General features: G+C 45.1%; 1 protein-coding gene across 1 annotated transcript in view; it reads left to right on the forward strand.

Annotated features, from left to right (window-relative positions):
* Positions 1-354: 354 nt before the first annotated feature.
* Positions 355-13,799, forward strand: part of LOC8052899 (LIM/homeobox protein Lhx3) — a 32,031-nt gene continuing 18,586 nt past the window's right edge. The window contains exons 1-2 of the mRNA XM_040501360.2: positions 355-409; positions 914-1,088. Of these exons, the coding sequence (XP_040357294.1) occupies positions 355-409; positions 914-1,088 (230 nt within the window). The remainder of the gene's footprint in view (positions 410-913; positions 1,089-13,799) is intronic.

Consider the following 13,799-nt stretch of genomic DNA (forward strand, 5'->3'; position numbering starts at 1 on the left):
TCGGCATTGTCATTCGCTAAGCTTCCTCCATAAGTTGCGGTGATTGGCTCTACGAGTGTTGTGCGGGAAAGCAGACGCACGGGCTTTTTATAGAGTGTATTGAGGACTTTGAAACATGTTCATACGTATGATTGTGTACAGAAGTCGGGGTATTTTGGAATCTTTTGCCGAAAGTCCTTCATACGTTAAAACGCCTGCAATTATTGCCACAACTGAAGTCCAGGTTTGGGGGACGAACTGGTAAAAAAGTGTAGAGCGATAAACGTGCATCCAGATGCCCATTTTTACACAATCGCTGCTATGCCGAAAAATGTCGCGAAAATTTGATATTTTATCCTTGGTAAACCGCAAGTAATGTTGAAAAAAATAGCCGTCATTTTTTACATTTATTTAGGAGAGTATATCAGTGGTCAGTACCAAATGCACTTTGTGTGCAATTTTTGAGCCGACTTCGGGCAATTTTCGTTTAGAATATTTAGAATATGTTTCGTTTAGGATGCATCTTTGAAAAATAAAAGACCCCATTCCCGTAGACAGCTTAAAACATTCGTGCGCTTTCTGAAAGTTTTATTTTGTATACAACCTCAGATATTTGTTTAATCGTAATAGCTCAATACTTAGGAATTATGCCTAAAACCTAGTGTGATTATTGTTCAGATGAAACAATATTTAAAAAAAAAAATATGTCGGCCTACAAACGCCGTGCAAATTTTAGCAGCTCATCCCTGCGCTGCTAAACCTAACCTAAACTAACCCAACCAAATCTAACCTAATGCCAGGACTTTCAAGGTATTATGAATATTAAAAAAATATATATACATAAATAATAAACAAAATATAGTGGCTGCCATATTACCGACTAAGGCATCTCAGACCTTTATCCCGTGTCCTATCATTTTCTGCCCTTTTACAGCGAGCATCCCCAAGTGTGCCGGCTGCGAACAACCCATCCTGGATCGGTTCATCCTCAAGGTTCTGGAGCGGTCGTGGCACGCGCGCTGCCTCAAGTGCGCCGACTGCCAGGCACAGTTGGCCAACAAGTGCTTCGCCAGGAACGGGCACGTCTACTGCAAGGACGACTTCTTCAAGTGAGACCTCGCCCTGCTCTTGTTGCGTATTCTCGAGCCCAGGCTTGGCTTGGGGCCACGAAGCCACTAGAGACACGAAAAACAAACAATGTTGGGGACATAACATACGCACATCTTGCAAGAAGCATTCTTTCTAACGCTCAATGGTCCTCAACTGGTAGCATAAATATATATGTTTGTCAACACGCTGTGCACCGTAACATTTCTTGGGTTGTCACAAAGCTGCGATAGATTTGTCGGCAGTCCGAAATTGGAGCCATTTATCATAGTAGGAAGCAAGGGCGGCATGCACTTATTTTAGGGTATGTTCCTGCTCAGCGCATATTATATTGAAGAAGGCAAGAAATAATTTAAAAAAAAAACATGAAATACCGTTTATACTTGGGAGTTCTTGTACTTGAAAGCATTCACGTTCTTACTTGTTACCTGTTTCTGACAAATTATTTTTTAGCTTAATTCTTGTCGCAAAAAAACCACGGCAACTCCTAGTGTAGAGTCCCGCAGTGAATAAAAATTAAGGGGGAATATTTCAGTCGAGTCAGCCAGTTTGGACTCACGCGGAAGAAAACGATAGTCATTTATTGAAAATGAGCGAATGAGCCTTGCCTCTGCAAATGTTTTGAGCTACTAGCGACTTTTAACATTGCAGACAAATGCATTCAATGACTTAATTCGACATTGGATGCGGTATTCTTTTTTTACCAACTTACGAATACATTTTTATTCAATGCAAGCTTTAGCCCCGCTGGATGTCAATTTACGCCCGCGATATTGCTTGCATTTTTTGGTACCGCATTGGCTTAGTTCTACATTATTTTAGTAGGGCTTGTATGCTAAGTGGTAGTCGAACAAATGTTTCCATTGCTTTCATCGAGGAACATTTATAATAAAGGCAAACGTTCTCACCCAATTATATGCATTTAAAAATTACACGGTAAAAAAAAAAACGGTTTTCGTTAAACTTTTCTGGCTTCTTCACTCGTTTTAAGGTTATTACACGGTAGTGTTCACCGAGCCTATTTTTTTTAATAATTTACCACCAGTGGATTGCTTTGTATAGACATCATACGCAAATTAAGTTATTGCACACAAGAAACTGCTTACTATATTTTGTTTCCACCTGAAATCATCACAGATGATCCCGGAAAAAAATATCCCCCGAAAAAAGGCCCCAGGTGGAAGGTAGGAAAAAATGTTCCCAAAACGTTTTCCGCTCTGGGCTTCACTGATCCTGATGGCCTTCGGGTGGTCCGGTTATATGTCCTTCGGAAAAAAGGCACCACTGGTCAGTAGAAAAAAAACGGCCCCAACAAATAAGAAAATATACGATTCTCCGAGGTAGAGATCGCGACACTGTTAGCGCGAACACGACATCGGCGCATTTTCACATTTTACTTAGAAAGAATATTGGTGGGAACGAAATTTTACCGTCTGCGTTATATTTCCAAATAAGCAGTTGCAGTACCTCGTATAATAACTTTGATGACAATTAAGTTTTAACCTTTTGTTTATATTAAAAACAGATTAAAAAAAAAAACTAGCGATCGCTTCTTCGTGATAACAGTGTCGCGTTTTTTACCTATTTGGAAATGGTACACAAGTACCTCTCAAAGTTCCCAAAGGCAATAATTTGGTTTTGGCTAGAAGTGTTATAAATGTTTATTTCACAATGAAAAACGAAAACACTTGAGATGCAATGCTACGAAATCAGGACTTAAATGACACACTCTAGATTCATACACAAAAGTCAGAAGCGAATTGCACGGCCGACAGCACACATGAAACCTGCAATTCCGATTGCCCCAGCGGCGTACTTTTCGCGGAGGTTGTGAAGACGGCGTTGTATTTCGACGAGTGTGAACTCAGGTCATTTGTGACCGGACAACGACAGGACCGTCCGAAGGCCATGAGAATCCGGGAAAACCCAGGCAAGCGGGGAAAGATGTCTCTTTGGGGACATCTTTTTCCTTCTTTACACCTGGGGCCTTCTTTTCCGGGGACATTATTTCCGGGGACTTTTTTTCTGGGGACATTTTTTTCCTGGGACATTCCTTCCGGAACCCTAGCTTCTATATTACTTCAGAGCATGACTGCCAATCTTACGTTGCAACAAAGTATAGTTGGTATTCTGAAGTTCTTGCTCATGCAAGCTAAGCTTGTACAAAGAATACACTAAATTATTTTTATATTTATATTTTTTTTCGCAGGTTTTCTGTTTTCATTCGATTTCCACTTTGTTCATAAAGGCGGGAAAGCGCTTTTATTAGCATAGCTGCCGAACTCAAAATTCATTTGATCAGAACGGTGTCCAAACAATAAAACAAAATAAAGGGTCTAACTCGCTCCTACTCGAAATTTACGAATGATGACACCCCTTTACGTTAACAAGGTCCTGTTTTCCTCTCGATCTCTATTTACGCTGTCCCACCGTCATTCACATGGGCAAGGAAACATACGGCCCGCGCAATTCACGCGCCAAAATACGGGGATGCACCGCGCACGCGCACGCACTCACGCGCGTGCGCGCCGCGCGCGGTCGCGTCACGTGACCCAACGCTCTCGGCTTTCCGGCGCGCTCACGCGAGGTGATAACGCCTGGCACATCCCATTGCCTCCTCCACTCCCCCGCTTTCCTCCTTCCACTTTTTTTTATTATTATTTCGTTTTATTTTGTCTTTTTGTCTTTGGGACTACCAATATGGCGGATACGCTCGAGATCCTCACCCGGGTTCCCGTCGCTTCCAGGATCTGGCATGCATTAAAATGATTACTCTTCCGCCTTTGCCGCTTTTGTTTTTGTATGTGTCTCCGTCAGTGCGTGCGTGCGTGCGTATATGCGCGCGTGTGTGTGTGGGCGTGAGTGCCTGGGCTTGCCTTGTTTGTATTTGTGTGCGTTTCTGGGCTAACGTCTGTAAGGCACGGATGAGGCAAGGAGCGAGTGCGAGGAGGCTGCGGGTGGCGCTGTAAAAAAAAAAGGCCGTTCCTTTTCCTTTTTTTTTTTTTTTTTCTCGGCTTTTACGCCTGGTTGCTCGGACAGCCTTCGGTTTATTTTTTACATTTATTGCCGCACCATCGATTGTTCTTAGGCCATTTGTTTTGATTTCATATCCTTGTTGCGCTCAGTCCTCGGTGTTCTTTTTTTTTTTGTTTTTTTTTATGTGGGAGGACCGGGTATGAACGTTTTTATGGCGAGGGGCAAAAGGAAAGTGTCGGTTTACGATCCGTCGTAACATGGACCGCTTTTTTTATTAATATATTTACCGGTGAGAACTGTGATATTTTATTTTAGTTTTTTTCTTCGTCTTTTTTTTCCCCCGTAAAATATCTCGGATTTTTTACACTCTTTCACGGCGCTATGAGTTGACGGAAGAGCCTCACGTGTCTCGCTCACGAGACTAAACAAAACAAATCTGCTTCTTTCTCCTTTTCAATGCCAGTTGATGAGCTGCTTCCCACTCGCGTGGCAACTGTTCTCTTAAAAGGACACTGACAGGGTATTTATGCTCGCCAAGGTTTTCATTTGTACATTACATATGAGAGCCCGACTTCCCAGAAAACAGTTCGCGGCTCCAAATTCGTTGTCTTTTTGACCGAAAACAGCCGATCGAGAACTGGCCTGTTTGAGTCGCGCTCACTCTTTTCTCCGTGGTCACGTGGCGTTTTTTTTTTTTTTTTTTATGGTTTAGTCACAATCATTAAATGTAATCAAAGTCGTAGGTCATCGAATGCACGCATACAAGATTAAAAATAAAAAAAAGATGATGCCCCTTCTTTGTTGCTTCTGAAAAGCTGCAAATGCGTTGTTTGGGGGGAAAACGTATTCCGGCAACGTGACTTCCGCCACCTCTTTCCTCCTTTATCATTTCGTCTTGCTCCCCAGTCTGGTTTCGGTTTCGGCTTCGAACAGTTGCGTTTCTTTTTCTTTAATAAAAATATACGTGACTCTGCAGCAAAATATTGATTGGGTAGTCTTCTGGCACCATAATAAATCGCCTGGCAAAAAATAAAAAAAATAAATTTTGGGGTGTGTCAGTGTCCCTTTAACTATTTAGTTTAAAGGGGCCGTGCAACGATATTGGGTAGGAAAGTTTCTCACTTTTCTACCCAATACTGGCACTTCTTACTGGCACTAGTGGGACCCAAGAATACTCAAGCGCAACGCCACTGACCAAGAAAAAAGCTTTGTCGCGGGGGAATTCTAAAGATAATCGCTGCCCTTTTCTTTCAGTCTCTCCTTCGCAAAACTTGATGACGAAGCTGCAGGGACAACGCTAACAATGCGATCCCCAGAAGTGCGTCATCAGGCTATGCGATCCCCGCTGTGACGATATTTAAATGGGGAGAGGAGCGGACATTACTCAAGACCCGACCAGGGCGCCCCTAGCTGCAAACTGATCATTTTCTTTGGTAGGCACTAGACTGTAGTAGGCACTTTTTTAGCCACCGCACTCAGATTACTCTCGCTCAAAGTTTGCGCCACGGAAAAAAACTTGACGAATTTGTGAGAACCTTAAATCTCGTCGTAATAATGACGGACACACTAGGTCCATTCAATTCGTCACCATTGCTTCCCGACGATTAGGCGGCGACAACCGCTATGGGGCAGCGAACAATCAGAGGGCCTGTATTACAGGGAATTTCCAACTGCTCGGTCGGGGTAACGTGGTGTATCGGTCGCGTTTGCAATACGAGCTACAGGTGACAAACGCGTTGGTCGTCCGCAAGCGTCTCCGCCGTCCCGCCTGCTTTCCTCCTATCCACGCGATGCGCAACGCAAGCGCACTTTCGACCGATCTCCGATGGAGTCGTCTGCCATTAAATTGCAAACGCTCATTATGGTTTGAGTTGAACCCTCTCTACAATCTAAGGTCTCTAGAAACAATAGGGGACAAAGGCGACGCCGCCGGCTCTCTTCTTTCCCATACAGTGAACAACGAGCAATACATAGGCATTCAATTTTGGCTCGTGACAATCAATACCTCGACATGCATTCGGGTAGTGGCTCGTGCCCCATTGCTGGGATGACGGAAATAACCGAACCTCAACAATGCGTCGAACTCAGCGCGCGCCCTGTGCTCTGCCTTTCGAGTGGCTGTGCAAAAAAAAAAAAAAACAAAAAAAAAAAAACATTGGCGGCGTATAATTGGCTTCGGACCACGTGTCCGACTTCCCTGGCTGCGAGTTGAGTGGGTAAACGTCCGTTTTTCTCTGATTTTGTTTTTTAACTACCATAGCGCGGGGACACGAACACGCCGAGTGTTTCATAGGTTATAAATGGCAAAGAAAAATTTCAACTGTATTTATTGAAAGCACAAAAATTGCTGCCTCATCCTTTAAGGTGCAACCCCACCATGCATACCATTTTGGTCCTTTTCTGGCGGTGTATAATTTTCTATGTATTCTACACTCATAAAGTTAATGCGAAATTAAAGAACCGTTTTAACTGTACTTTACTGTCTCGATATTACAATCATTTTAGCTGTTGCTTTATTATTGAGCTTTTTATAGAGCACAGTCTCTAATAATAAACGTTTCTTTTTTTTTTATCGGGTTATAACGCCCGTCAGTCAACGACAATTTACGTGAATGGTCGGTTTGTTATAGTGTATTAAAAAAAGTCAGCAACGAACTGTACAGATGATGTATAAGTTAGACTTAAAATCACATCAACTAATTAAAATTTTGAGACATTAACTTACGAATCGTCTTTCGACATTACTTTTTACAGAACTTTCATATCGATATATTTCACGCAAAGTTTATGATTAGACCTCAATCTTTTCTCGTTCAGTCACGGCAAATTGCAGTTTCTTAATATAAAATGCAGATGACGACACACACGTGTTCAAGAATACCTTGATGTGCATCTGAATTGTGGGCCGCGTCTGCCTCGAGCGAGTGCAAACGTGTTTTTTTTTTTTTTTTCGCATCGAAGTGTTTTGGCTATGCCTAACAAGGTAAACCTAACGCCTTTCGCCCGCGCCCTCGGTGTTCGCCCTGATCCTCAACAGCCAATACGACTTGAACAACGGCTACATCGGCTACCTCAGCGGTCCAGGAACACGACCTTCAAATTTTTACAGAGACAATTCTGAGGACTCTTACTGGCAAGTTACGAGTTGGAGTGAAAAGTCGCGCCATGGGGCCAGAAAACCAGCAGCCCTTACCCAGCGCCAGGCAGCAGCCAAAGAAACCCCGCCCAGCCGATCACACGAGGTCAAGCCACTACTATCTTTATTATTGTCCCGCAGCTTGAAAACCATCTGTACCTGGTATTCAAGAACAACCATCAAACATAAACCAGCACTCAAGGTATTTTTCCAAACAGGAGCATATTTGAAGAGAAGCCAGGAAACAAGAAAGAAGTAGACGATGTCCTGACTCAACGAAAATTGCCAAATCCCCGACACCTACCAGCCGGGCAACAAGCGGAATCGCAGAGAGCCACATCGCTGACCAGGCCCTGCGTGGCAGCAATACCGACCATTGAAAGTGACACGGAGAGATCGCAAGATATGAGATCTCGGAAGAGTAACCTCACCCACCACTGCCTCGAACGTCGTCAAACGGGAATTCGCCGAATCAAACCACTGTGCTGAGACCAACGTGAAAGCATGGGATGAACTCTTTTACGAGAAGGGATATCCTTGCCACGATAGAAAAACCTGCATTCAAAACAAAGATGGTTTTTCGGCTCACCTGAGCAAGAAACCAAATACTATTGCAATCACCACCAGAAATCTGCTCATCACGAGCGAGCTTATGAACATCAACCAAATACAAAGCGACAAAAAATCTAAGAGGTTACGTCATACATGGTGGTGGCAAGTAACTAGGTGCAGGAAGTGATCTACCTCCATGGAAGTAATGCGAGGGAGACACCGGATTCCCTCATGTAGGAGCTTGACTGTCGTACTCACAAAATAATCGCGGCTAGACCCATTGTCGAAAGCGGCAAGTCGGTGCTCGTCACCTGTGAAGGAACATTCCCTGGAATTCCCTGGAACAACAATTCCCTGGATCCCACCACACACTGGAGCGAACCATAGATCGAACTGCTGGTAGCACAGTCCCAAATAAAGTACAGAACACGTTCACAACAGGCACCCGGAAAGAGACTCATGCACTTCGTAGCAAAGCCAAGGTATACCTTGGCAAAGCGAGGAGATTCGTGGCGTTGGATTGGCTTGACCGAATACCCGCCTTGGGTTGTTTAAAGCAGTTTGCAGGAACACATCTAGATGACGCTGCAAGTCTTTACCTCCTGCGTCTGCTTTCCGCTGTACTAAAAGTGCGAGTTCGACGCGCTCCGTAGCGTTTCGTCGAACAGCCTGCGTGCGTTGTACGCAGTGCTGACGCAAGGGTCTTTACGCTATTCTAAAACTCTCTTATAAGCTGATAACTTATATGTTAAACTCGCTTAAATCTGCAAGAATCTTCCTCCCGCCCCTTTAATTGCACCATAATTTACCTTCTGCTTCGTTTGTATCAACGAAACATTTTTAGACACTCGGGGAAAATAATTTACTAATGCATTTTAACAATCTCGCGACACATAATCGTAATCGCGACTGCCTCAATCTATCCCCTTTATCACTTCCGTAATCCTCAGAAAATCGGGCTCGGGGGCTTGTTGCACGAGGGTACGTCGCTCCTCATCCGCGTCAACAGACCCCCGACCGGGCTCTGAAGGATGAAGGAACTCCGCCTCGCGACTCGTCGGAGATTAGAACGATGATCTGGCGCTAAGCCCGGAACGGATTAGAGGCACCTCGCGCGCTATAAATAACCGCGCGAACAACCCCCGACCAACGGGTCCGCGCACGCGTTCGCTCGGGTGGGCGTGCGTCGGTCGAGGAGGCGGACTCGGGGTCCGCACACGCGACCGACGCCCGCAGGAACAGGGACGAGGTCAGGCGGCTGGTGGCGCCATCTGTCGGACTGACGTCGCATTGCAGTGTGGGGTTGTGTATGGAAAGGGACAGAGAGGTTGGGGTCGGTTGGGGGGGAGGGGCAGTGAGTGAGGGTGTTTTGGGGCGCGTGTGGCGGGCACTGTGGCTCGCGTCGTATATGAGCGCGTCCTGGTCATCGCTGTTGCATCTATTATCGAAGGGAATGAGCTACCCCATTGGCATCGATCCACTTAACGTGAATGCTTTTATTTTCCCGTCAAATAAGATAAGGTCAGTTCAAATGACTGGGCAATTCTTGAAAGTTACTTAGCTGCTGGCCGTTCTCCTATATTTATTCCGGGTTCTTGAAAACAAGCCGCACAAAAGCGGAAAGTAGACTGCGCAACACTTTTAGCACCAACAAGCGATCGACAGTTCGTATTTCTTTTGTCCTAAAAATCTAAGGGCTATAATCATAACTACTATGGTGGTACAAATTGCTTACTTGGTGCACTAACCTAAGCAGTTACATATATAGTGTCCGACAGTGTACTTTTCAAATGAAATTCAAAAACAAAAATTCCCGTTGTCACGCTCGCGCTAGAAATGTCGCGCTGTGCACAGGTTAGTGCATCAGCCTACCAAATACACGCAATCCCACGTACAGATACTTCGCACGCAACGTCGCGAAGACCCCTTTATTTCGTACTCAACTTATGTCATGATTGACGACTTTTATAAGGCGTCATATTAAAGTTGTTCTCATTGTTTCTCGGTTCGTCCAGTTTATCGTGCAAGAAGCATGCACCCCAGTCGCGCGCGTCAGTCAAGTAACAAGTATCGCAACCGTAACTGTCAACTGCTCAGTAACAAACGGCTCTGTACAAGAGGTCATAAGCCTCCAGTTTGCACAAGGGGGTTCGTGAATGACTTATTTCTCACACTCTATTTTGCAACTTATACATTCTCACTGACAGAATTAAAACGGCTGAAATATCATTCAGTTGTCCCGTCTCCAGCTCCAGCCTCCTCTGCGAGAACACTCCAGCCTCTCGCGATCTTTTAGCTTTCACGTTTAACCACGTTACGGCGCAGCGAAATGAGAGGATGCTGCAGGGCTGGCTTCAGAAAGAAATTCCCTGTTGTTCTTAGTCCGTCAATGTCAATAAAGTCTTCTAGTAGAACGTGCGCTAGACATTTGCATTACTAGCGGGAGCTCGTGCCGTCACCTTGAAGCATTGACTAAGCACGCGCCCTCACGCAATCCGCTGCGTACGATATACGAAAAGCCTCTAATTAAAGGGATGTTTATAGTCCGACGTTGAGCGCAGTGAACACAGCGTAACTCAGAACGTGCGCCTTTCATTGGCCGGCGACCAAGAACTCGATATCTGCCACCAATCAGTATCAGTGTGTGCTGCGCTACGCCGCGCCCGTCGACGTTACGTTGAAGTATAAACGTACCTTAAGAGTTTTAGTAGACTGTATCGACAACTGCAAGCATGTGGCACGGCTGTTGCCCCATGCGTGCAAGCACGTTCGGCGTGCGCGTGAAGGCCACGCTTATTTGCACGGGCTTCCCCGCACGCATGACGAGATGTTTTGGTGGCGCCCTCCTATAGACGCTTTACACACGCGCCAAACTGCAGCCGCCATTGCTGACCTTCTCTTGTCTTACCGCGATGCCGAGCAACTGAAACGGTAGTTGACGATCCTCTACAAAGGCCGATGCTTTAGAAAAGGACACAGTTGAATCTGATATGGCAATAACCTGGCCTGCTATGGTAATGATGAAGTGAAATAAACGAAATAAGGGGAAACAAAAACTGAAGGTCAGTTATGGCGGCGTCCATGCACAGCTGCTGCAAAGCGTCTATACTTCCCTCTTGTGACGTCATTACCTTGCAAACAACAAGTTCGATGGTGTTTGTAAATAGCATGGTGGAAGCTTGAAATCATTGCGCTCTGAAACCAACACTGACAACGCCGCCAAAATTGAAGTTCTTACATTCCTCTCATTTCCGTTGATGAGAAATTCATTGCTAACGTCATAGTCAGCATTCGGCCAATCGTGGAAGGCCGACCACAGTGACGCTTTCGATCGCGCACGTCGCCAATAGTCCTTTCAAAAAACGGGTTTCTAGCCGGTTTCATTTTAATTGTTCGTGAGTATGGCGGATGATTTGTTCGCTTTGCGAAGCGACGAACTTGCGCGTGCTGAGCTGGGGAGATCACACGCTGGGCAGGGGAGTTGTAAATATTAGAGAGTTTTAGTAGATTGTACGCTACGGAGAGCAGGCCTAGTGGGCGCGGGCGCAATCCACGCTTCAAAACAACGGCACAAGCTGCTACCAAAGCGTAGCTTCAAGATACGATTAACTAAAACTCTCTATAGGGAGTATTCACTGGCGGCCTTATCTTTGTTCGTGGTTGCTGAGCGCGTGCTGAAGGCGAACTTCCACAATTCTCTTGCAACGTGCATTCTACACCATCAAGATTGCCGGTCTTATCGGGCTATTAATGTAAGCTCGTTCTGAGCTTGCGCCTTAAACATCGCCCTCAAATATGGCGTCCAGTGTCAACGGGCGCGTGCTTCATCCATGCTTCGCAGTGATGTCACGAGCTCCCGCTAACAACGCGAATCTCTCTAGCGTACCTTCTCTAGCAAACGTATCTAATGAACCAATCTCACTAAGCCATCCGGCATATGCGACACGCCGTCACAATTTTAATAGGGAGTTTTAGTCGATCGTTTTCAAAGGCCCGCTACCGCTACGAGCGCGCGCTTCAGAGCATGCATTGAAGTGGCAGCGTGAGCTCCCGGTACGATTAGCGTGGCCTGAAAACACGATCTACTAAAACTCTCTAATAACGTTGGTTTAGTTCACACAATTCAGACGGCAGTGCACGAGAGGGTTCACGCCGTCTCGTGCTTGCTCCACACACGCGGCGCTCCAGCCAAGCTGCTCACACGAGCAGAAAAACTAAAGCTTCCACGATGCATCGCGGCAGCGGTGGCGTATAGTCAGACTGGCTGCCGAGATCGTTCTATCGCCGACGAAAAGACACAGCAAATAGAAAATATAACTTCACGAATAGGGCAATATACATCGTAGCGACATTTCGTTAATCATTACCCCCTCCTTACCTTCCTTTTTTTTTTCGTAATAGCATGCGAATCGTTTTTTGTGACTCCATGTTGACGCTAAGAAGCTACGTATATAGCTTGGTCAGTAGTAAGGACACTCGCTTTTGTTAAGACTGTGCCATCATATACGTCGAAGGAACAGGCACTTGCTGCTGAGCCTTTTTATTACGCGGTATCAGTTTTAGTTTTAAATAAGAGGAGTGCCGGGGGTCACGGTCCCACACTCCGTTTCACTATACGTCTGAGCGCAGCCGACACCCCGCTCTAGCGGAGCTAATTGGGCGGCGCGAAAAGTGCATCGTCACGGCGCTAACCGCCTTTGTGCGTTCCATGTGACCAACTGAAGCAGTCACGCACAGTGGATGCGCCGCCATGTTTTTTCCTCCGCGTCCTCCGCGTGAGTGCTTCAACTGGTGATAGCAAAGCACAGACACGACGAGCGCCGTCACGTTTGGCGCAGACATCGAGTCGAATAGTGTGAAACGAAGTACAATCTCCTTACGACAATAATGCGACGACACGAAAAAAATTAATTGTTAGAACTGATTATCGTTGTATCTGGATTATATAAAATGATCGTTTCTAGTCTACAAACTTTTTAAACTGAACGTTATAAGCGGTACTTCATTATACGGGGTATCGTTATAAGTGGATCGCATTGTATAATGATGAGAAGTGCGCATGAAATGCCACATAGACACAGTCGAAATAGGTTTTCTGCCGCGAGCTTTGCCATCTTTGTTTGCGGTTAAGGGCGCAGGGTAAGTCCTATGCACGCCGTGCACTTTACGCCATGTCGAGGTACGTTTTTCTCCTTAATTAATATGAGTATTTTCTCATATATATATATATATATATATATATATATATATATATATATATATATATATAACAGGGTGTTTCACCAAACGTAGACAAATTCGATATTGCGAAAACTATTCATCGTAAAAAAAAAAAAAAGGCTTGTGTCGTTTTGGTCCTGGGCCAGGGGCCTATTTAGGAAAATTATTAAAGTCCGGGATAATTAGATTGTTGATCATTTTCGTGTAACTCACTTTTTCAATATTGTTTTTAACGCCATGGTTTCAATTAAAAAATTGTTCATCATTATCAAAAAACACTAAATCAACAAATTGCAGAACGATTGAAGGCACGTGCAGCATTTTACGGTTTTCTGAAAGACTGCACAAATTCGACGGGTTTTTAAGTTTTGATTTGCAATCGGAGCGCATCTCGGCCCCGACGGCACCCCGCCCCACGGAGAAATAGCGCCACCAACCTCTGCTGCGCTGTCCTCGCGCAACGCAGCAGAGGCTGGTTGTACTATTTCTCCACGGGGCGCGGTGCTGTCGGGGCCAAGATGCGCTCCGATTGTTAACCAAAACTTAAAAACCCGTCGAATTTGTGCGGTTTTTTAGAAAGCCGTAAAATGCTGCGCGTGCCGTCTATCGTTCTGCAATTTGGTGATTTAGTGTTTTTCGATGATGCTGAGCAATTTTCTAATTAAAACTATGCCCTTAAACACAATAATTAAAAAGTCAATTACGCAAATGTATTTAACAATCTAATTATCCTGGACATTAATAATTTTCCTAAATAGGCACCTGGCCTAGTACCAAAACGACACAAGCACAAAGACTGTTAGGTGCATATTTTTGATTCTAGTTCAGT

Source organism: Ixodes scapularis, unplaced genomic scaffold, assembly GCF_016920785.2.
Source record: "Ixodes scapularis isolate PalLabHiFi unplaced genomic scaffold, ASM1692078v2 PGA_scaffold3__209_contigs__length_174095766, whole genome shotgun sequence".
NCBI lineage: Eukaryota > Metazoa > Arthropoda > Arachnida > Ixodida > Ixodidae > Ixodes > Ixodes scapularis.